The sequence below is a fragment of the Phoca vitulina genome, unplaced genomic scaffold (genome assembly GCF_004348235.1).
Source record: "Phoca vitulina isolate PV1807 unplaced genomic scaffold, GSC_HSeal_1.0 scaffold21, whole genome shotgun sequence".
Classification (NCBI taxonomy): Eukaryota; Metazoa; Chordata; class Mammalia; order Carnivora; family Phocidae; genus Phoca; species Phoca vitulina.
In genome coordinates this window covers 233,424-257,630 of record NW_022589724.1, presented here as the reverse complement: position 1 = coordinate 257,630, position 24,207 = coordinate 233,424, and the positions used below count along the sequence as shown (strand labels likewise).

The following is a 24,207-nucleotide window of genomic DNA, read 5'->3' as shown; positions in this document are numbered from 1 at the left end:
GTAAAGCCATGTTTTGCCAAAGTATGGGACATCTTCTCGGAGGGGATGGGATTTTAGGAGCCCTGAGAACCATATAGCGAGAAGGCTTTTTCCATTTTGTTCCTCTCTCTTTCTAAAAAGAGAAAGTGACTGTTTGCCAAAGAAAGTATCTCTGTGTGCTGCTTGCACCCCCACCGGCTCACTAGCACTTGCGCGTGTCCCTTCTCAGCGGAGGGAAAGCGGGCCTTGCGCTAGCTCCCCAGCGGGCCGGAGGACCTACCTGCTTGGTTTTGTTCTCATTCATTCTTTTTACGCTTATCAACTGTTTGTAGTAAAGGATAATAACAACTCGTGGGTGGTGATAATAAAATTTTTATCATAAATTTATTAAGTCTAAAAAGTGAGGCAACATAAGTAAAAATAGAAAAGAATAACCCAAGCGGTAGTTGAAAACAGCAAAATCATGAAGTTGCTGTGTGAGTTAATGAGGTCTGGGAAACACTACCGTAATGTTAGTCAATGTCAACACTAAGCACTGGCACAGCGTCAGCTGGCTTCTGTGGTATCAGGGCGTATGCGTGGGGATTTTTGTCATCCCCGTGAGCTGGCCCTGGAACGTGAAGCCCAGCCTGAAAACAATGTTCTTGCTCAGATGGGCTGACGTCACCGGGTGTTTTGTCAGCTGCTCTTCAAGGCACATAAGTCCCGTGGGCTTCTGCCATGTCTTTATGCCGTTGGAACTCTGATTTGGAGAATGCCTCAAGAGTCCTTTTAGGGGGTGCCTGGGTGGCTCAGTCAGTTAGCGTCTGCCTCCGGCTCAGGTCATGATCCCAGGGTCCTGGGATGGAGCCCCACATGAGGCTCCCTGCTCGGTGGGAAGCCTGCTTCTCCCTCTCCCTCTGCCTGTCGCTCCCCCCTGCTCATGCTTGCTCACTCTCTCTCTCTCTGTCAAATAAATAAAATCTTTTTTTTTTAATTTATTTATTTATTTATTTATTTTTTAAAGATTTTATTTATTTATTTATTAGAGAGCGAGCGAGAGAGAAACAGCATGAGAGGGGGGAGGGTCAGAGGGAGAAGCAGGCTCCCCGCCGAGCCGGGAGCCCGATGTGGGGCTCGATCCCAGGACTCCGGGATCATGACCTGAGCCGAAGGCAGTCGCTCAACCGACTGAGCCACCCAGGCGCCCTCTTTTTTTTTTTAAAAGCTCACTCTCAACGACCCTCACCCCTTTAATGTCAAACCTTACCTCTCCCCTCTCACCTCCTTGGACCCAGTGCTCCAGCAAAAGTGGACAGTGAATAGACCTACAGTTTTATTCCGCCTCAAAAAGAAACAAAATTCTGACACATGCTACAACATGGAAGAACCTTACAAACATTATGCTAAGTGAAATAAGCCTGTAACAGAAGGACAAGTACCATATGATTCTCCTTATATAAGGTGTCAGATTCATGGAGACAGAAAGTAGCCTGGTGGCTGCCAGGGGCTGGGGGAGGGGGAAAATGGGGAGTTAGTGTTTAATAGGTACAGAGTTTCAGTTTGGGAAGATGAAAAAGTTCTGGAGATGGGTTGTGATGATGGGTGCACAACAGTGTGAATGTACTTAATACCACTGAACTGTATAATTAAAAATGCTTAAAATGACGAAGTGATGTTATGTACATTACCACAGTGAAACTGAAAGGCAGTGAGCCTGTCTGTCCACTCCAGCCACACCGCCTTGGCTCGCCTCAGTCCCACCATAGAGAATGCCAACCCTCCTATGTTCACTTGTCGGAGTTCACGTGTCGTCACTCTCCCCCTGCCTCATCCCTTACAGGCCCTGCACTGAGCCCCTTTGCCAGGGGAATTACGGTGATTTAGGTGCCTGTTATACCTCTTCTGGAAGCAGTGGGCTTCCTGAGGGCAGCCGCTCCAGTGAACCCTCCCTTCCATGTGTCCCACGCAGGCCCTTCACAAAGTCAAGCAGGTGAAGTGTCACTGTTTGACTCAGAAGCACCTGATTCTAGTATCCTGGCATCCATTTTTTTTTTTTTTTTAAGATTTTTATTTATTTGTTTAACACAGAGAGAGAGAACACAAGTAGGCAGAGCAGCGGACAGAGGGAGAGGGAGAAGCAGGCTCTCCGCCGAGCAGGGAGCCCGATGCGGGGCTCGATCCCAGGACCCTGGGATCATGACCTGAGCCGAAGGCAGACGCTTAACGACTGAGCCACCCAGGCGCCCCCTGGCATCCATCTTTGAGCCACCACTGGCCTCTCAGAAATGAGCAGCAGCTGACATGGATGCCCCCTGTCTGGGGCCTGGTCTAGACAGGCGGTCACCCCTCAGCCCACAGAGGGCCAGGCCTTGGCATCCTCTCCAGAGGATTAAGAGTTTCCCCCCCTTATTCAGCAGTGAAACTGGACACGTGCTCTCAAGTCCCTCGGATGTGCTCCGTGTGTTAGAAGACAGGCAGGCTCTCGGGGAGGCAGAAACACAGGGAAGGGGGTGCTCATGGGGCTTTGTAGGGGAGAAGATGGTGGCCCTGGGAAGGCTCTTGACTTGTTAGCTGAAGGAAAACTTGAGGATCGTTTGGCCTAATTTCATTTTTCAGGTAGAGAATGGAAGTCCAGAGGATGGGGAATAGTCCTAGTGGGGAAGACCCTATTCATCTATAAAGCAAAGGGGTGAGGGCTCTTTGTGTCCCAAGCTGATGTCAGAACACACCTGGAAGATCATGTGCACATCTGGGCCCTGCCCTTGCAGACTACAATGAATGAGCAGATGGTGGTGGCGGCGAGCCTCTGGTTCTCTCATTAGGTCCAAGAACCTGAGATCTGTGTGAGGAAGCCTTGCCCTGTGAGAGCAGAGACGCTGCCTTCAGGGGATGGGGAGGGGCAGTTCAAGCTCAGAAACAGGGTTCTGTTCTTGTGCAGTTCTCCCCTCTTTGGCTGGTGACAACTCCTGTGGGTGTCACCTGGCAGATCCCAGGTGAGGAAGTACATGCTGCTCATCTGTTATATCTCTGCTTCCTTCCTTTTGGCCTGCAGAATTTCAGAGGCAAGAAAGTGTCCGGTCCCAGCACAAAGGCATCCAATTATACGACACCCCTTATGAACCTGAGGGCCAAAGCGTCGACTCGGACTCCGAGAGCACGGTCAGCCCCCGACTGCGGGAGAGCAAGCTGCCCCAGGATGACGACAGGCCTGCCGACGAGTACGACCAGCCATGGGAGTGGAACCGGGTCACCATCCCAGCTCTGGCAGGTAAGGAGCCAGTGGCCCCCCTCAGAGGGGGCTATTGACCCCACACTCCATACTCATCTTCGGTAAAGGGCGTACATGCACCGTCCCTCCTGCTCAGGTAAACCACAGGACTTCGTTTGATAATCCATTTGGGCTGGGCTGTCCTCTCCTCTAGTCCAGCTGGGCCCCTCAAAGATGATGAGGGTCCTGGAAGGAAGGGAGGCCAAGTCAGGCCAAGGGGAAATCCAGGGTCTGGCCCCTAGGGCCTCAGTTCCAGTCTCCCTAGTCTTCACAGACGGCCCAGATGATCTCATTGTCTGACTCTGTCTTGGTCCTGTTGGTAATGCTCTAATTCACTGAAGCCGATTTCAGAAGGAATTTTCTTACAGACTAAAAGAAGACCAATCTGCAAAGCAGCTCGTGCTGGGCATGAGGGAGCCCAGTGCTTCCATCTAGCTGTACAGCTGTGATAGGCCTGCATGCACCCAGGGCCACCACGTCTCCTGTCCCAGCTCGGGCATGAAGCCATTCACGGAGCATAGGCATGGGCGCATCCTGACCTCAAGCTGGCTCTTGCCCTGGCCAAGAATGACTGAGGTGCCCCCCTCTGCCTTGCTCTGAGACTGGTTCTGCAGAATCTGGATATCTGTCCCAGCACTAAAACTCCTCTCACACAGCCTTTTGGAAAGCTGCCTGCCACATGTGTTACAGGTCTTAAGCTGATGTGCACACCCTTTGATTCTAAGCCCAGCCTTTAGCATCCATGCCAGGGTTTTGATGGAAAACTCAGAAAAGGCATTATTTATGATCATGAAAGGTGGGGAACAACCTGAATGTCCAGTAGACAGGGATTAGTTAAATGGAATACCATACAGCCACTAATAGGTGATGTTGACAAAGAGTTTATAATAACTGAGGAAAATGCTTCTGTTTAATGTTAAGAGGTGAAAAGCCCGGGGCGCCTGGGTGGCTCAATTGGTTAAGCGACTGCCTTCGGCTCAGGTCATGATCCTGGAGTCCCGGGATTGAGTCCCACATCGGGCTCCCTGCTCAGCGGGGGGTCTGTTTCTCCCTCTGACCCTCTTCCCTCTCGTGCTCTGTCTCTCATTCTCTCTCTCAAATAAATAAATAAAATCTTAAAAAAAAAAAAAAAAAGTGAAAAGCCCGATGCAAAACTCAGATCTAAGAGTTAAGGCATATGAAAAAAGAGACGTTGAATGACTCATTTAATTCTTGCCACATTGAAGGTCCAAAAGGGCGAGTTTTTCTTTTCTTTTTTTTAAGATTTTATTTATTTAGTGCACGCATGCAGGGGGAGCAGCAAAGGGGGAGGGAGAGAGAGAATCCCAAGCAAGACTCCATGCTGAGTGCACAGAGCCTGACACGGGGCTCAATCCCATGACCCAGAGATCATGAGCTGAGCTGAAATCAGGAGTCAGATGCTTAACCAACTGAGCCACCCAGGTCCATAGGGGAGTTTTTATTTTTAATTTAAGATTCATTTTTGCCTGAGGTCTCCCCTTTTCGTGCACAATTAGACCCTTCCTTTCTAGCCCCCAGCAGTGAGGCCTCTGCCCTACCTCCATCCTGATCCCCTCAGTTGATGTTCCAGCCACATACTACTCACAGTTCCCTGGACGTAGTATGCAGTGTGCAAATCCCATTCCTTCTGCCTAAATGTCCTTCCCTGCCATGGCAAAAGTCCTGTACCTCCTTCCAGACTCAGCTTAAATATTGTCATCTCTGTGAGCCCTCCCTGAGACACAGCCGTGTGTCCCAAGAGCTTTTTTACTGCCTCTCTGGGCCTGTTGAGCTTCTTGCACTCAACTCTGGTAGAACGTTTCTTTCATCATATGGTTAATTCTGTTAGGTGCTGGTCTCTGCCTGCCAAGCTGTGAGCACCTGGCCAAGAGCCAGAGACAAACATAGTTGTGTGGTTGAAGGTCAGGTTGCCCCTGTGCATTTTATAGCCTCCTGTCTTGCCCTGGCACAAGGGAATCCAAGGACTGCCCCTGTCCCCTGGCATGGCTGATAAGGGGCTTTACTCCTCCTGGGCTTGAGAGGAGCTGGAATGGGGCCAGTGCCATCCAAGAGCTTACTCTTTGCAAACACCATTTTGATTAAAGGGCTCATGTGGCAGCTCTCCCAGACATCTAGAGCCCTTGGCATGAGATAGTGTGATGGGGCCTCACATTGGACTGACCACCTGCAGGTCAATCAAGGGTGATGTTACCTTTGATGCTCTAGTTTGGTCTGGTGCCATGCTGCTCAGAACGTGGTCCCTGGACCAACAGCGTTGCATCACCTACGAGCTGGTAGGAAATGCAGGGTCTTGGGCCCCACCCCAGACCTACGGAGTCAATCTGTTTTAACAAGGCCCCCAGGTGATTCACATGCATGTTAAAGTGAAATGCACTTAACCTATAGGACCTTAACTGTTCAAAAGGCTCTCGGACCAGAACCTGCCCGCTTCTGCCCAAAGGGGGTTTTAGAACTCCTGTACATTCTTTACAAAGGATCACAAGGTCTCAGCTAGAACAGTCTCCTTGTAAGTTTCTCGGCCACAGATATCCATTCTGGACTTGGCTTCATGTCACTGTGTTGCTGTCACAGGTGTCATTGTAGATCTGCTTCTTAGGCTGCCGATAGAAGACAGACTCAGAATCAGGTCCCCGTCTGTGTCTCATCAGGTCACTTGGTTCTGTGTGGCCTGCTCCCAAGTATATACTGGCTGTCCTCTTCCCAAGAAGCTTTTGGTTTGGTTCTGGTTTCTGGGACATAGAAGGAAGCTCTTTCACTCGGGCTGGAGGGATGCTGTAAGCACCAGTCTTTAGTCATGACCGGATGCCTCCCCGTGTCTGTGGACAGAGCCTGTTGATGTAGTGTTAGTAGGCGAGGAGCACCCTTCAGTATCCTAGCCCAGAGTGAAAATGGAGTGAGAGGTGGATGGGCCACCTTCCAGGTAAGGAGGATGAGTTGAAACAGCGCAGTTGGATAGCTCGAGTGCTGCCATGGGCTTGTTTGTAAACCCAGAAATGTGGCTGCCCGGGAATGAAGGACAATGTCCCACGTGCATCTGTAGTGTTTGTGCACACGCATGGCTATGTCCGAACGCACGTGCTTTGTCATTGGTGTTGTCAGGGAGCAAGGCAGTGCTTGGCTAGGCCCTGTCCTCCATGCAGTACCTGTTTGAAATGTGCCACATGGTTTTTCTAGACTTTTAGGAGCTCTCTGTTAGGCCCTGGGGAGTCTGGGGTGCAGGATCTGTAGCTGGGGAGCATCTGTATGGGATAAAATTGGCTGGGCAAAATCATTACTCTCTCTTTCCACCCCTTATGTTCTCTGGTTCTGCATTTTTAGCCTGGATGAGGGAACCTGGGCAGTGTTTTCAAATGTCCAAAGGGTGTGGATTGTGAGGGAGCCCCAAAGGGCAGAGCTGGGCCCACCAAGAAGGAGCCACGGGGATTTAGGATCCAGGTGAGCGGTAAGAATGTCATTTATACCTGGAAGTATATGAGCTTCCCCTCATTGGGAATTTGCAAGCAGAAGCTCAGTTGAGGCAGGATTGCTGGTAGAGGCTTTGCCCAGAAGTGTGGGGGTGGCCTGTCACCTCCAGGATTGCTTCCATGTTTCAGCACCCCACCATGCTGATCATAGAGTGGGAGAAGGGAAGGCCTCTGAATTATCTCCATGATTCAGTTATTGCATTCATGGCAAGAGGCATTTCTCAAAGGCGGGCTTTGGCATCTCCATAGAAGTCACCCTTCCCAGCCAGTGGCTCCAGACCAGCCTTTATGGAAGTCAGACCCTTCCCAGCTCAGCCATACTCTGAGGGTCTGGGGGCTGCTGCCTCGGGAAGGCTTGATTATCACTCCCTGGTTGTCGTGAGAACAGCTATTGCATGGTGTGAGGTGGTTCTGGCTTCTTAGGAATGAAAGTCTTCCCACCTCCTAGAATTCTATGGCCAGGTGAGTGAGAAATACCACAAGGTCTCCAAAAAGCCTTGGGCCTTCATTGCCTGCTCTTCCTCCAGGAAGCCGACTGTGGCCTTAGCCAGAACCTCCAGTCACCCAGCACTGGAGTCCCTTCCCACACACGTGGCCTCTGTTGATCCCAGCCCCCTGGTCAGGTTTCTGGCACCGCCGACTACCAGGAACAGGCAGGCTGCAGCTGGGCCATGCACGGAGAGGTGGTGTGGCTTCCATCAAGCTATCAGCCCCTTTCCCCCCTGGCAGAGACACCTGCCTTCAGAGCTGGTGGTTTTAGGTCCTGGCTTGCTTCGACTCACCCCCTGGGAGTCTTTACAGCAACAAATTGCAAGGTGGCAGGTGGGTCTAGAAATGGCCTTCCCGCCTAGCCCTAAGCCCCCAGATGCAGCTCTGAGCCCACACAATGGCTCTTTGGAACTCTCTGCCCAGTAGTGGGGCAGGAAAAGCGGCCTCGGGTGATTCCACACTGTCTTGGGGAGGCATGGGTGGGTCTAGAGGGTCTAATCAGCCCTGGGCGTTGTGGCAGGGTCTGTGACATGGACAAAAGGAGCCTGCACAGGAGGTGGCCACACAGGGAAGGGCAGAGGAGCTAGGAGCATAACCTGGAGAAGCAGACATGGGCTCAGAGTGGCATGGATTAGGTGTCTTCACATCTCTGAGGGGCCACTGGGAGGACAGGGATTGAACCTGTCGTAGGAACCTCAGTTTTCTCGCCTGGGAAATGTGCCCACTGCAGATGGTCCCAGTGAGGCTTAAGGGAACCGCATCACGAAAGTGCTGGCCATTGGCTAAGTACTTTCCGCCTGCATTGTCTCACCGAATCCCACGGCAACCCGCTGGGAAATGAGTTTCCTCATTTTACTGATTAAAAAAGACTGAGGTCCAAAGAGAAGGGGCCCATGGCTAGTCAGCCACAGAGCCAAGATTTGAACTTGAGAAGTCCAACTCCAGATCCAAGCCCGAACCCTGGATGTCCGGGCTCCCTGCTGCTGTCAAACATGCTGCACAAAATATGGGTGGAGTCCATGGGAAATGTCACATGCCTTTCATTTGCCCTTGTACAGCTTTCTCCCTCTGGGAGGCTACCTTACTGGGATGTGTGTGCCCACCTAGAATGGTTCCAGCAGAGGATCCAGGAGGAGCCTAAGTTCTGGAAGTTCGCACCAGGATGGGGGGGTGACCATAGCCATCCCACGGTTAGTCATGCTCTGCCACCATTCAGCACAGGGAGGGGCTCCCACACCATGGCATCCCACTCTCCTTGTCCAGCTGGGGAAACCGAGGCCCAGAGAGGCGAGGAGAACTGCCCGGGGACCTCATAGCAGAGCTAGTCAGGCCACACACAGAGGATAGATCAACGTTCCCTCTTAATCCAATGAGTAAACAGCCGCATCCTTAATGATTTGTAATTGCCTCTGAGAAGCAAATGATCAGAGTGCTTGCCCAGCCAGGCGGCAGGGCATCCTTGAAATCTTTCAAAGGAGCAAAGTCTTCTCATTTTTCATTTTCCACTCACTGAAGATTCATCTCCATTGAAGCTACTTTTCAGGCAAGGTCCTGGATTCAGCCGGCAACAGGTCTACCTCCCAGCAAAGATAGAAGACAGACCTATGACTCAATGCTAAACATAGTTATTTTGGGAATTTGTCCGTCTTCCCCACTAGCCCCTCAGCGAGGCGCTCTGCCCTCGAAAGCCCTGGTCAGTGTTGTGCGTGCCGGGAGTCCGTGGCGCAGTAGAAGGAGTCAGACAATCCTAAGTCCACATGCCGGCTTCACCACTCACCAGCCGTGGGGCCGCAGACAGGCTGTTCTGTCTCCCTGAGCCTTCGTTTTCCCATCTATAAAAGGGGGATACTCACGACTCTTGTCACGCTGTATCTCCACAATGATCAAGGGAAAAGACCTGGATGAAAAGACTTTATAAGCCCTAAAGGGTCACACATGAGAGAATGGTTATTGGTGTTCAGGGAAGGCTTACTGTATTAAATAAAATTTAATTTAATATGAAAACAGTACTCCCTGAAGAGGTACCTGGAAGGCACAGAGGCCCCACTTAGAGAGTTCATTCCTCATTGCGCCTGGCACCGAGCTGCATGGATGCCGTGGGAAGCAGTACTTACATAGGGGGTCCTAGTCTCCGTTCCTGCAGTAGTTCTGTGAGCCACCGAGTTCTCCCATTCTTTGTTCAGTCCTTCCCAAGATTGGGCCTCTGGTCCCTGGGTGTGAGAGGGTCCCCTCTGTCGCCCTCCCCATTCTAGCCATGACACACTCGTGGATTGGTTGCTGGCCCAGAGCGAGTAGGGAAATCACCCAAAGGAAACATTAGATTGTTGGGTCCCACTCCTCAGAGTTCCTGATGCAGTAGGTTCTGGGGATGAGGCATGAGAATTTGCATTTTTAACAGGGTCCCAAGCATTGCTGATGCTGCTGACCTGAGGACTTTACATTGAGCACCTACTGTGTACCTTGTACACGTTATGTGTTAGGTATTAGGGTCAGGAGGTAGAGAGAGGGGATGTCACAGCTCAGCTCAGTGGTAGCAACACCACCTCCTCCAGGAAGCCCTTCCTGGACACGTGCAGTCCCTTCCCCACCCTCATCCCAGGTTGGGCTGGGACCCCTCTGTGCTCCTGTCACACCCTGTATGGGGGGTGTGTTGGTTTAAATGGAACAGCCAGATACACACTAGCAGGGGAGATGCTAATGCTGTGTCGGTCCCCCCTTAGCCAGGCACCCTCTTGAGTTCTGACACCTTCCCAGCCTCATCAAGTAAAGCCGAAAGGGCAGAGAGAGGGCAAGTAAGGTCCTAGGTATGTCTATTTCCTAAACAATTGTGAGTCATCTCCAAAGCAGCTCAATTGGCTAATTTAAAATAATCCTATTAAGGTAAGGGGGGAAATGGGGAAAGGACAGGAAATTAACATTTAGTGAGCACCACTTATGAAGTCCTGCAAGGTGGGTGTGCTTTCATTGTCATCACACAGATGCCACTACTCGGGCTCCAAGAGGATGAGCCCCTTGCCCACAGTCACCCAGCTAATGAGCCCAGGTCAGGCTGACTGCAAAATCTTTGCTCTTTCCACTGCTGCCTTGTCATCTCAAGTGAGGAAAGGGCAGGTCGGAACATTGCCTTTACCTTGTGCTGGTGCCATGTGCCTTTGGTCACTGTGAAGGCAGAAGCAGTGGCGCTCACTCCGTGCTGACCTCATGACTTGTCACTGTCAAATGCAAATGCTCTGGAGCTGGGAGCGCTGATGTTCTGTGCACCAGGCACTTTCTCTGGGCTTGCTGTTCCCACCGAGCCCCATGACTCATCCTCGTGCCCTCAGAACAAACAGGCTCAGCCTCTGCGGAAGGTTCCTCAGGGAGTCTTAGACCTGCCACCATCACCTGGCGCACCCAGACACCCCCTGCCCTCCCCATTGGCCCCAGTGGGGCTCCTGTGATGCTTCCTGTCCCTTGCACAGCTTCCCAGAATGCCTTGGGTCTGCGAGGAAATAACAATTTTGTTTGTATGGGGAGCTTTTTGCTATGTAATGAGTAACAGTTGTAATTAATGTTTAACACATACGAACAGCAGGTCTGCAGAGAAAAGGGGGGTTTAAGTGACTACGAAGAGAACCGGGATCACTCGCTTCCTTTGGCTAATATGTTACTGAGGGACAGGTTTTTCCAGTCGGTTTTTCTACTTGACATATGAATGAATTCATTTAGTAGCCCCCCCCTCAAAAAAAAGAAGAAAAGAGAAAGAAAAACACTAGTGTTTAATAGCTTTGGTTTGTCTACTAATTATATTGATAGACAGAAATGTTCCTTCTAGTGCCTTTGTTTCCTGTATGAAAAAAAACACAAAGATTTGATAGAATCTTTGCTGTTCCATTTGGCAGGGCAGAAATCTTCATGTGGATAGAGATTGGTTAAGCTCTGTGAGGTCAGAGACTCTGCCTGCCTAGTTCACCCCTGGGCCTATACCTAGATCCGTGTCTGGCACATAATGAACATGCAGATATGTGTTAAATCGTTGAGTAAATCCTGTCTCAGGAAAACCAACCCCATGATTTCTTCAGGACACTAGAATACCTAGGTAATGATGCAGCCTACTCACACAGGGATAGTTTATTTTCATATCATTCTTTCATGCCATACACCTGTCTTCTCTCCAAAGGAAGCTGAGGGACCTGCAGCTGGAGGGGCATTTTTTGCACAGCTGTTAACTGCCACAGTTGCCACCTCTGGTCTGAATTCCTAGGAAGAAGCTGCGAGTACGTCCCCGCCTGTCTGAGGATTGGCCCAGGCGTCCAGATGCTATGTTGTAGGTGGAGAGAGTGGTGTGCTAGCGGGTGGCATGCAGCCCCCTGAGAGCCATCTACCTGGCTTGTCCCCTCCTGTCACTCTTCCTTTCCCTCGCTGCCCTCTGCAGAGGGATGGCAGCAGAAACCTATACACAGCTTGGCTGGGGCTTTGGGGCTCCTGGATGGGGAGACGCGTTTCCACAGATGCCCACCATGCAGGTCCTCTGAGGCTTGTGGATGGGGGAAGAGTCTAGCCCTAGGATTCTAAGTGATTGTCTGTGGGTGTCTGTAGGTGTAAGCATCAGGAAACACGCTGCATCAGACGTGAGCAGGCATTCTCCACCTGACAGGTGAGCCCGGCCCAGAACTACCAGAGTACACATGAACTCAGATGCCAGAGCCACAGGATCTGTATTTAAAGCCTTGTGCTGCCATTTACTAACAGGGTGACCTGGGGCAAATTGCCTCTGTTTCCTCATCTTAAAATGAGGTGGAAATTGATCTGAGAGTCGGGACAGTGAGTGCTCAGTGGACACCGGCTTTTGGTACCACTGTCGTTGTGAACTACTGTTTTTTTGACAACATATTGCACTATAGACAGGATTTGTGCTGAACTTGTTAAAGGCCTCTGGGAGGCAGAAGACTTGGGTTGAAGTCCAAGTTCAAATCTAGCTATTGACTTGGGGCAAATCAGTCCCATTTCCAGCCCTCTGATTCTCATCTGTAAAATGAATTATGTTAATAAAGATGGCTTGCTTCAGCAGCTGTAAAGGTCTCTGCATCTGGGTCATTTCACGATTTTCATCAGGATTTATCCTTCAATTTCCCATAGCGGAGCAACAGCCCTTGGGGTGGGGTCTTTGCACCAGACAGTGGTGCCTGTTTCCTATGGTGGGTGCAGAATAAGGGGACGAAGACACACACACACACCCCCGCCCCCAGCCTTGTTCCAGGGCCTCCTTCCCCAGCCCAGGCTTGGGTGTACATGCATGGACGCTGTTCCTGGAATCCAGATGGTGTTCCTGGAACCCCAGCGGCATCCCGACGCCTGCCTCACAGCCTGTCCAATGCCCTGCTTCTCGGGGAGTCACCGTTGCCTCCTTTCACAATGAAGACTTCTGTTCTCGGCACTGCCCACGAGATATGGCAGCGTGGTGCCCTGGGGCTTGCATGTGTCTGGGAGGTGAACACAGAGGCCTCTTGTTGGCAGTCCTGGAACACAGACCAAACATTTGCTGAGCCGCCTGTTGTCTTACAATACCTGGAGGTGCAGCTCTCACGCACGGGACGGGTAGGGGGAGGCGGAGAGTGAGGCCTGCTTTTGAACTGGAAGGGAAAGGGGCCTCACCTCTCTGGGCTTGTTTCTCCATCTGTAAAATGGGAATTCTAATATTGATCTTGCATTGAGGAGCAGATGAGGTAACTCAGAATGTATGTTTAGAAAGTCGAAGCAGCAAAGCCGTTGTCATGGGAACAGTTTCAGTCAGTTGCAGGTGTTTGCACATTATCGTGAAAGTCTGTGGTGTTTCCAAAGACTCCAGGGATCACGTGGTCCACCCCAGCTTCCCAGACCACTGCACTGTCTCCCTCCTTGCTCCCCTTGGGGGCTCACAACTGCCTAGGCAGCAGCCCCTTATGTGCCCCTCCACCCCTGCCCTCCCTGCTCCCTTCCACACACACACACACACACACACACACACACACACACACACACACACACACAGACGGAGGGATCAGTGCCGAGGACTGTGCAGAAGGGGTGCCTTTGGCACCTTCATTTTGTTCTCTGTGCCCTTGTGTTCTCAGAGTATAGGGCATGCCCCTCCTGTGAGCCCCATGTGGTTTGCAAAGGTGCCCCATATTCATTTCTGCTTCACCCGCAAAAGGCCTAAAGAAGCCTCTTCAGTGGGCTGAGAGCTCCTTGCATGCGTCCTGCTTTCAGTTGTCTAATCCTTCTTGCCTCTGCTTAAAGGACCCTGTCCTGTGGGGATAACTGGTGGGTCAGAGACTCCAGGCCAGCCAGAAAGCTGCAGCCACTGAGCTTGGAACACATCACAGGTCTCGCCTGGGGCCCAAAGCCCCTGGGCCCCCTTTGCTCCTTTCCAGCTGGCTTTGAATGGGCCCTGTCCTCTGGGGCCACCATCCACACCCTTGGTCAGCTGGGAGGACTGAAGGATGTTTGCCAGGTCACTGACTTCTTTCCCTGCCCCTCCCCAGGCAAAGGTATTCCTAGGGTACCCCCCACCCCCAGGTGAGAGGAGGCCTTCCAGGGCTTAAATCCCAAAGCAGAAGGGGAACGGGTAGGGGCTGAGACTGGCTGCCTGATGTGGCAGGCCACTCCTATCAGCTTGGGCAGGTTACTTGACTGCATCAGGCCTTGTTTGTAAAACCTGGACAAATTGCCCTGACGTCTCCTAGGCTTGCTGTGGGGGTCAGAGGAGAATGTCCCATCAGGTCTCATGGATGCCTCCCCGTGCACAGGAAGCATTCAGTGAAGGTTAAGCCATCTACAAAATGTTTTAAAATAATTTGAAGAGATAGTCCAGCTCCCAAGTTTCCTTTCTTGATTGATGCATAGAGGTTCTATGGTCCTGCTGACCCAGGTGGAGATTTACTCACTCGGTAGATACTGAGCATCTACTATAAGTCAGGCACTGTTCTCAGCACCCATTCAGCTCTGAACAAAGCAGACTATGTCGTGCCTTTGGACCTTCCAGCTTAATCAGGAATCCCAGCAGAGGCTACGGAAAAAGAATGTGGTTTCTGATGCAAGGCACTTTATCCTCCTCAGTACATGAGAGGGGAGTATTCAGAGCACTGGGTGTGACCGTGGGGAGGGAGTCACCACTTACAGGGACCTGCCTGGACTTTGATACGTCATCTATCACTAACTACCTCCATAGTCCTTTATGATATAAGAATAGACAACCCTGTTTTACAGAAGAGGTAGCTAAGATTCAGAGAGGTTTAGAAACTTGCCCAAAGTCACACAGTAATGGCAGAGGCAGGACTCAAACATGGGTTTTTCTAAGTCCAGAGTCCATACCCTTTCCATGATGCCAAGCTGCTGTGGTTCCTCCATTCCCTGGTCTTATTGCAGCCCATAGGCTCTTCTTGTCGGCTGCATGTTGGCCATGAGGAGAGGTTCAGTGGAGGCTGAGGTACAAGGCCCCATTTCCATCCAGTTCTGAAAAGACCTACCTACCACGCTGCTGGAGACTGGGGTGGGATCAGACGATGGCATAGACCAGGGGATGCAGGGCACAGAAGAGAAGGGAATTCTACCTGGGGATCTAGGGCAAAACTTCCCCTAGGAGGTAACATTGGAGCTGAACCTTAAAGAATAGCAAGGATTTGTGCACCCAGAGATAGTGAAGAAGGATTCCAGAGGGCAGGCACCCAGCGATAATGAAGGAGATTCCAGGGGGGCAGGCAAAGCAAAGCAGAGCCCTAGGGGCAGATTGTGGATTTGGGGCCTGGCCATTCTTTGCGACTGGAGCCTAAGGCTGGGTGTGGACCCCAGAGGGATTTTGTGAGGGAAGATGCATTCAGAAAGTTGGGTTGGTGCCAAGTCACTGAGGATCTTGAACACTAGAGTGAGGAGTTTGCCCTCCATCCAGGGGCACTGGGAGCCAGCAAGAGTTTGTGAGCCCAGCAAAGCTGTGCTTTAGAGGCCCATTGGCCTTTTGGAACTTGTTTTCTCTGGCCAGCCCTGAACGATAAACAAGAAGGAGCTGGACCCTGAAGGAACACATTTATTTCATCTAAGCAAACATTTACTGAACACCCGTCTCCATAACAAGCACTGCATTAGGTTTAGGGGCAAACAGATTGGAGAGGGGAAGAGAAAGAAAATCAGTCGCAGGCACCGCCCCCACAGAACACCCAGGCTGGCTGGGGAGGAGTAGGAGGCGGTGCCATGGAGCTGCAAGCCAAGTGCCAAGTGCTTCTGAGGAGGAAGGGGCTCTCAGCAGGCAGGATAGGGGAGGCTTTGTGGAGAGGTGGCTTTTTGCCAGGTCTTGGAAGCTTCTAGATGTCCTATGGATGGAGCGGGAGGGTGGTCATTCCAGGCCTAGAGGTGGGAAGCACACCATAGACTGAATGAGGGGTGCACAGCCCCTGCCTGACCACAGGGACCTGAGGGGGCCGAGGGGGAGCTGACCCTGGTGACCCACGGCCTGGGCTCAAGCCTGGTCTCCCCCACCCCTTAGCTTTGAGACCCTTTGAGGTAAGTTCTTTCTCACCTCTGAGTCCCCATCTCTCACCCATCACCCACAGGGTGGCGGGGCTATTGTGAGAGTCCGAGCCAACGTGGGTACCTGGGATGCTGTCATCCATTATTGGCAGTGACTGAACGTCAGAACCGATTGGTATAAAATCTATCCTACAAGTAGGAAGGGGACCACCAAAGTTGGATGCTAATGTGGATGGAAAAAAGGCCTGGAAGGACAGCAGTGGGGGCACCTGAGCTGGGCCTTTAAAGGCTGAGGCCTGTCATTAGACCGGAATTTTTGGAAGGACATTTGGGGCATGGAGAAGGGGCCTCCTCACCTGCCCTGGAGACAGGCTGGTGGTACATCAGTGGGGCCATGTCTCCCACTGTCTCCCAGGGCCTGGTCCCGCCCCCTGAGCCTCCCCTCCCTCCTGCACAGCTCTGATTCCATTTGTAATTGCCTATAGGTGCAATTAATTAGGTTCTGTCATTCTAATGACTCACAGGGGTGGCATATTTTTTCTCTAAATGCAGATATTCTTTTGAGGGTTTGTGTCTTTATCTTTTGCAGAAAATCACTAAATTAAAAGAATTGCCATTTTAAACTGCAGATTAAAGAGAAACTTAATTAGAAGGAATGAAAGCAGTTGTGTTTGGAGCTTTTGTTCTTAAATTTTTTTTTTTCTTTTGCTGCTGAATCACTGCACTTGGAGTTTGTATTTTATTTTAGGTGAAATGATTTGCCTAATTAAGCCTGTCATTCATCACCACCTGTTCCCTCTGAAATATATGGCTATATTATTAAGCTTGCAAGCGAATGTATAAATTAATTCAGTGGGGAATTACAGTGTTGACTGGGATGTTATTAGGTTTTATCGAGTTTATCTGGTATGAAAACCGATATTTTTTTCCAATAAAGTGAAACAACAGCTCATTAATTTTCTTCATTCAGTCATTCATTGGGTACCTGGTAGGTTGTAGGCATGTGCTAGGCAAGGGGCGCAAAGGCATATGTGGTACGGCCCCTGTCTTGAGGGGCTCATGGCGCTCCAGACCAGGAAACTAGCCATTAGGAGGCCATAGACCGAGATCAAGGTGAGTCTGGGGAGGGGGTGAAGTCAGGGAAGGCTTCCTGGAAGAGGTGGCCCCTGAAGGGCAAGTGGAGTCAGTTAGGTGAGGAGACTGGTAGAAGGGGATGGGGTGGTGGTAGTTCAGGCAGAAGACGTTGCCTTGAAGTGGCCGTGGTGAGGCCTGAGGCTGGACAGGCAGCTGGGTCATGGGCTGTGCTGAAGAGCTTGGGTTCCTTCTATAGATGGTGTTCCATGTTTCGTGTCTGTCCTCCCTCTTCTGTGCCAGGAGGTATGTGTGGGGTTTTATATTGGCAGAACTCTCCGAATTCTGATTTTAGTTAGAGGTGAACATGTCTTACAATTCATTTCGTCTCTCCCTTTCCTTAGCCTGTGGCAAAACCGAGCCTAGAACCTCGTCTCCCTCCAGCCCCTTCCCACATCATGCCTCTTCACTGCCCATCTCAGGACTCATAGACCCCAGGAGCCAGGGGCTTGCTCAGCAGCCTCCCTCCATTCCTGACAGAAAGTTAGCGGAGAGAGGGACCGAGGAAAAGTGCACGCTGTTCCCATGGTCCCTGGCCCCCCTCTCCTGCTGCACCCCAGATCTCCTCTCGGTGGAGCATCACACGGGCCTTCCCTGGCTCAGGCCGTGAGTAGTCGAGTCCTGTTGGCATCACCTCCTACATCCCTCCCATCACGGAGGGATTCAGCCTCTGTTACCTTCCCTAACTGGTTTCCCTGCCTCCCTGGTTGCCCCCCACATCCCATCTCCATCAGTAGTCAGAGACCTCTCTAAAACCCAATCTGAGAATGACATTCCCTGACTGACCCATCCATTGGATCAAGACCCAGCTCTTTAGAAAAGGGCTGTGTGACCGGGCCCTTACCTGTCCACCTGATCCCAGTGCTCACCCCTGCCCAAGGTACCCATCTAGGACTCTGCAAGACAGATGGCTCACCTCTTCCTAACCCCCCTACCCAAGAACATATATGCCATTTGACTAGTTGCCGTGGGGCTACTAGTTGCCTGGGTGAAGCCCAGGGCTGGTGTGGTTCAGCAGGAGGAGCCCTGGTGGGAGAGCCGGGATGCTGGGAAGCCAGGCAGGGGCCCACAGTGACGTGTGCTGGGGCCCCAGCTCTAGGCTTCACTCTCTCACTACTACCATGCAAGCCCAGGTTATTGACCAGATGGAAGAGGGTTCTCTCAGACACCCAACCCCAGGACCTGTATGTTAGAAGGGCCTTGTCATTGCTGTGTGTCCCTGTGGTTGGGACCCAGGAAAGAACTGTAGCCCGAGAAGAGGGCAGAGTCCCCAGCGAGTCCTCACTCTGTCCCTGCTCTATACTGCTGGTCCTGGCCTCACAGGCTGGGGGTGTCTCTAGGTTGGAGTTTGGCCTCCCTCCTGCTTCCTCACAAATTTTAAGTACAGTTTTCTATGAACCTTCACCTCCTGAAGAATGCCAGCCCCATCCATCCAGTGCTCAGGCCATAGGCCTATAGCCTCTCCATCCTCTTTCCCAATGCACAGACAAAGCCTGCACGACCATCCTCACTGCTCTTGTGCATCTCTCTCTCTCTCTTTTAATTAATAAACTTTTTAAAGAGCATTTGTAGGTTCACGGCGAAATTGAGCAGAAAGTGCAGAGAGTTCCCATCTACCCCTGTCCTCCCATCCCTTTTCAGCACAGCAGTCCTGTTCGAAAATGCCGGGTCAAAACCCTCCCCATCAAAACCTCAGCGTGGCTCCCCATTTCTCTCAGAATAAAATCAAAGTCCTTTGCAAGACACAGCGCCCGATGACCTGGTACTGTTTCCTCCCACTGCCCTCCATTCCCCCTGGGCTGTGTTGTTTCTGTCACCTGAGGCACGTTCCCACCTCAGGGCCCTTGAACTTGCTCTTCCCTCTGCCTGGAATGTCCTTCCCGCAGGTTTGTCCACGGCAGTTACTGCAGCTGGTGTGCATTTATTGTGTCTGTCCCCACTCAGACTCGGAGCTTCACAGGCAGGGATTTCTCTGTTTCTCCAGTCCTAGCTTGCCTGGCACATGTGAGGGAGTGTTGAGTGGGGCAGGTGCATGGACAGGCCGCCGGCCTCTGCCTCAGTCGTGAGAGTGAGCGCACACACATGAGTCCAGCATGTCTAGAGCCTTCCGTTGGCAGGAACCTCCCTTCCCATTGCTTTCCATAGTGGTTAATGGAGAAGAGTGTCTTGGAGGGATGGAAATGCTTTGCGGTCCTGATGGATGATCTTGCTCAGCAGCTGAGACATAGGACAAGTTCATCCACATTCCATAGTCCCATAGACAGCACACCACCACAGTCCGGGCTGGGGTTTCCCGCCCTCTTCGTGAATGGGAGGTTGATTGGCGTGTGTCTGGCCAGGGTAGAGGACAGCTCACCACATCTGTGCTTGCTCTTTGGAGAGGAGATTCCTGCCAGTGTGTGTCTGTGGGCCTGCAACCGGACCTGGCTTTGAGAGCCTTGTTCCGCAGGGCCTGGCCCATTCACTCGGCACTCTGTGTGCTGGGCCCTTACGATGTGTTCTCTCATCTGATCTTCGCAGTTACGTGGTGAGGTAGGAAATGGAGCCTCAGAGAGGTTGAGTAGCTTAGCCAAGGCACACAGCAAGTTACTGGCAAGCTTGGAAGAGGAACTCAGGTTGGTTCGGAAGCTTATGTGAAGTACCTAGTACCGTGTCCTCATTGAACAGAGATGATAATAAAAGTAAATATTTATAATAACATGAGTTGAGCAGCGACTGCATGCCAGGCACTCTGCTAAGATCTGGGTGACATCACCTGATTGAATCCTCACAACAACCCCATGAGGTGGGTACAGTCATCAGAGAGATAACTTGCAAGGTAGACTAACTGGTCTCTAGGAATGCTTCTGGCAACTCCAGGTTCAGCTCAGTATTTTCTGCTCTTTGTGGGCTATCTTTGAGGTCCTGCCCTCGAGAGGTATCCTCCCCAAACCTGTGGAGGTAAACGATGCTCTCACAGGCGCAGGGCGGGGCGGAGGCACATGGCAGGGCCTGCCCACTGTGCTGCGCACTGCTTCAGCCTCACCTGGTGCTGGGACCGGGCTCGCTGCGTGTGGGGCCCATGCAGAGGGCACTGAATGAAGAGGAGCAGATGTGGGGGATGCAGCATGGCCCTTGATTGGAACTCTGTAGGGTCATCCCAAGAGAAAGGGGGCAGATGTGGCCAGTATGCCCTGGGGGGCGGTGGGGAGAATGGGAGGAGAGGAGCCACTTGGAGGCAGAAGATGGGGAACAGCTGCTTCCCTGAGAACTGTCCAGGGGACTGAGCCCCAGTGGGAGTGCCGTGCCCCCCCCTTGCTGGAGATTGCAGGGGGCATCCTTTGGGGATAAGGCCGAGCTCAGTGGCCTCTGGAGGGAGACTCAGCCAGCCCCTTGAATGCACCATCTGGCTCTGAGAGCACCTGCTGTAGGAAACTCAAGCGTTTTGAGCCATGTTCATTAATTGCCAGGAGCTCTTCCCCCTCTGAATCGTAAAGCCCCAAGGGGAGCAATCGGCTATTACCCCACTCTGCACCACCCAGTAATCCGTCGGGCTGAGCTCTGGTGACCGTGTGCTTTTTCTCTCCCCCACAGCCCAGTTTAACGGCAACGAGAAACGGCAATCCTCCCCCTCACCTTCCCGGGACCGGCGGCGCCAGCTTCGAGCTCCGGGAGGGGGCTTCAAGCCCATCAAGCATGGGAGCCCTGAGTTCTGTGGGATCTTGGGAGAAAGAGTGGATCCTGCTGTCCCACTGGAAAAGCAAATGTAAGTTCTAAGGGATCAAGGCCCAGCCTCAGCTCCAGTCTGTACAGTCACTGTTAAGCCTGAGAGAATGTCAAGGCCACCGTCAAGTCTCCTGATTCCTACCCCTGGGCTTTCTCCCTCCATGCCGTATTGCCGCCCCTACTTTTGACTGCTATAAATTAGATTTGTTAGCCACAGTGATAGTTTTGCCTCACATCTGCTTGGTATTTGTTGAGCAAGGCTTTGACACTTTTTTTTTTTTAAGATTTATTTATTTGAGAGAAGAGGGGGGCAGAGGGAGAGTTTTCTTAACTCAAATGTTCTGGGGTTTTTTAAGATTTTTTTAAAATTTATTTATTTGAGAGAGCATGAGAGATAGAGAGAGACTATGAGTAGGGAGGGGCAGAGGGAGAGGGAGAAACAGGCTCCGCTCTGAACACAGAGCCCGACATGGGGCTTGATCCCAGGACTCCAGGATCATGACCTGAGCTGAAGGCAGCTGCTTAACCAGCTGAGCCACCCAGACGCTCCTGGCTTTGATGCTCTTCATTTGGGTTTTCTCAGCCCCTTTCCCCTGAGATTTCCCACCTCTAGTCGGTGGCCCAGTCCCATCCCTGCTGCCTCCTTCCCTCCCTGCTCTTCCCCAACACTGTCAGTCAGGCCCTTTACCACCCCACCCCTTGACCTCCCTTCTCACTGTGCGCAGGTCCCTGCTCAGCTCTGAAACCTTCAGTGGCTCCCCATCACCTCCAGGATAAAGTCTCATCTCCCCAGCCTGCCACTTGCTCTGTGAATTGCCCCCACACTGCTTTTTCAATTTCTCACCATTCCCTACACCTGGACTACAGCCAGCTTGTCTAGAGACTTGATGAAGCAGGTCCTAGATCTTGTGCTGATACCTTCAGGTGTAACATCTTCTTAATAAGCAAATAGGCGATAAATGGGGTTATCATCCCCGTCACTTAGATGAGAAGTCGGGACTCCAAGGGACACAGAGCCTTGGCCAGAATGTCACAGCTCCCAGTGCAGAGGTAGGATTGGAACTCCAGCCCTGTGACTTGGCCCCACACTCTCCCCTTCCTCCCCCTCCCCATACACACTCTTCTCCCTGAGTCTTCACACACGCCTGACACAGAGTAGGCACGCCATAAAGACAGGAGATGAGCTGACAGCAAGCCGATCCCTCCTGAGACTGTCCCATGTGTGTCATGTACTATATTAATCTCCAGCGGGGGATTCTGGCCTCAGCATAGCCGGCAGTGCATCCCTCACAGGAAATGCTCACTCGGTGAGCAGGATGCAGGGTTTTCCGAATGATGTCATGTGCTATGTGCCCCCTTTCAGCATGTGCTATCATCTGGGGAGGGCCTCAGCCTCCTTCGTGACAGCGCGTGCCTGCTGTACTGAGCACGTGGGGGAGTGCTCCCAGCGGGCGTCTTTGCTAACCTTCTGTCACAGCTACCCAGACTGGGTGGTAGGTGTTGCTTGTTTCTGATCACTATGTCCTTTTTAATCAACAAACAAAATAATGATCCAGAAATGGCTGGATCCAGCGTGCATCCTGCCCTTGTTGGAACATAAGCTCTGTGAGGGCAGAACCTTCTCTGGGTCACCACTGAATCCTTGGTGCTTTAGAATGGTGCCTGGCATGTAATAGGTGCTGTCCAGGAAATGGATGAAGTCCCCAAAGAGCTGTCAACACTGTCTTCCTTCCATTACCTCCCATTCTCTCTCGCCGAGCGCAGTAGACAGCTCACTCCTTTGGAGACACACTCTGCTCCTGGTTTTTCCTCTGCCTCCTTGGCCACCTCTTCTGTCTCCCCTCCTGGCTCCTCACCTCAGCTTTACCTGAAAGTTGGACTGTGTGGGGCTCAGGTTCCAGCTACATGCTCTCACTGGGTAGTCTCCTCAGGATCCTGGTGGTGAGTCACCAGTGCACATCCCCGGCCCCCACCTCTCCTAGAACCCCCAACTCCTACATCCAGCTGCTGTCTTGGCATCTGCACTTGGCTGACGAATGGACATCTCAAATTTAGTGTGTTTAAAACTGGGCTCCTGATCTCCGGACACTCGCTCCTCCTCCAGCTTCCCCACCTCCATAAATGGCATCACATGTACCTACTTGCTAAAGCCACCAATCTGGAGTCCTCTGGATTCCCTTTTTTTACCTTATACTAGCATCTAATGCATCTAAACTAGCAACTTCTGCTAGTTTTCCACCCAGAATATAGGCTGAGTCCATCTGTTCCTCTTGTCCCCGAACCAGCTCCCATCTGTACCACCACAGAAGCCCCCTAGCTCGTCTCCCACTTTACTTCCCCTCTGGCCCCTCTTCAGGAGAACCTGGTTGGCCTTTGGCAAGACCATCGAGAGCAAGTAACATCCTCTTTTTAAAACACATTGCCCTCTGCTATGCTTAGAATGAAATCAGACTTCTTCCCTTGCTCACAGGCCTCAGGGAATTGGGCTCTGCCTCCCATTCCACCCTCATCCTGTAGCACTCCCCGTGCTCACAGAGCTGGACCATTGTTGCTGCCTTTCTGCTCTGTGAACACCCCCGGTGCATTCTACTTCAGATCCTTTGCAGTTGTTAGTTCTGCAGAGAACGTGTTTTCTTGGGCTCTTTACATGATTGGCTCCTTCTCACGATGCAGATTCTCAGGTCAAATGTCATCTCCTTGCAGGCTCCCCTGTCTGTTCGTTCTAACATAGGCACTTTCCCTGCCCCGGTCACTGCCTAGCACAAACTCAGGATTCCTACATAGCACTTGTCACTTTCTGAAATTGTGTCCTAAATCTGTTTATTGACTCTCCCTCTTCCCTGCATCAGCCCCATGAGATCAAGGATGTAGTCAGTGGTGAGGAAATACTGGGTGAGCTAATGGGTACTGCATAGGCTGGATGGCAATGGTTGGGTCTTCTCAATCCCCACAATTCTGGCCTGACTGGCCAGCTCTGCAAAATCCAGCACATCCCCAGAGTGCCTCCTGCTTAGATTCTGTTTTCAGTCTAGGTAGAGCCTGCTGGGGCCCAGCAGTTGGCCCTCAGCCCCCCACGGGACCACCCAGGCCCACCCTGTCTCCTGGTGCCCAACCTCATGCCAACCATCTGGCCAGTGGCTGGCCCCAGTCCCCTGATCATGTCCTTTGGCCCTTTTCTCCCAAACTAGCTTGGGTCTCCTGTGAATCTCAACCCAAGTCCCTGACTTTCTGTGTGCAGTAGCTGGGGCAGTAGGCAAGGAGCCAGCAGCTTATCCTGTTGACCCTCCAGGCATTACCTTCCACCAGGATCCCGAGCCTCTGGAGGCCATCTGCCACCAGCTCAGCTCCTGTGCTCAGCGAGAGGCGCAGGGCAGACAGCACTTCCCTGGAGACCTCTTCTAGGCCTTTCCCTGAGGATGGCTCTGCTTCAAATGGCTGGAACTTGTTTTCCTAATAAAACAACATGTTTGTCAGCTCACTGGGTATGCGTTACACGGGTGAAATTTCCCAGAAAACAACCTTGCCAAATCTGTTAACTCTTAGTTCTGAAGTCCATTCCATCCTTGTCTAGCTGTTTCTCCAAACTCCAGTCGTGTATACCTTCTAACGTGTGACTTCAGCCCTCACATCTCTGGAAGTGCTTTCACTATGGGATCCCTTGCAATCCCTAACTTCATATTCCTCTTC

The 24,207-nt window shown here is 51.8% G+C and overlaps 1 protein-coding gene across 1 annotated transcript in view; it reads left to right on the top strand.

Moving 5' to 3' along the window:
* Nucleotides 1-24,207, top strand: part of SHB (SH2 domain containing adaptor protein B) — a 134,204-nt gene that overhangs the window by 83,489 nt on the left and 26,508 nt on the right. Inside the window, exons 3-4 of the mRNA XM_032418301.1 lie at nucleotides 3,014-3,229; nucleotides 20,389-20,560. Of these exons, the coding sequence (XP_032274192.1) occupies nucleotides 3,014-3,229; nucleotides 20,389-20,560 (388 nt within the window). The remainder of the gene's footprint in view (nucleotides 1-3,013; nucleotides 3,230-20,388; nucleotides 20,561-24,207) is intronic.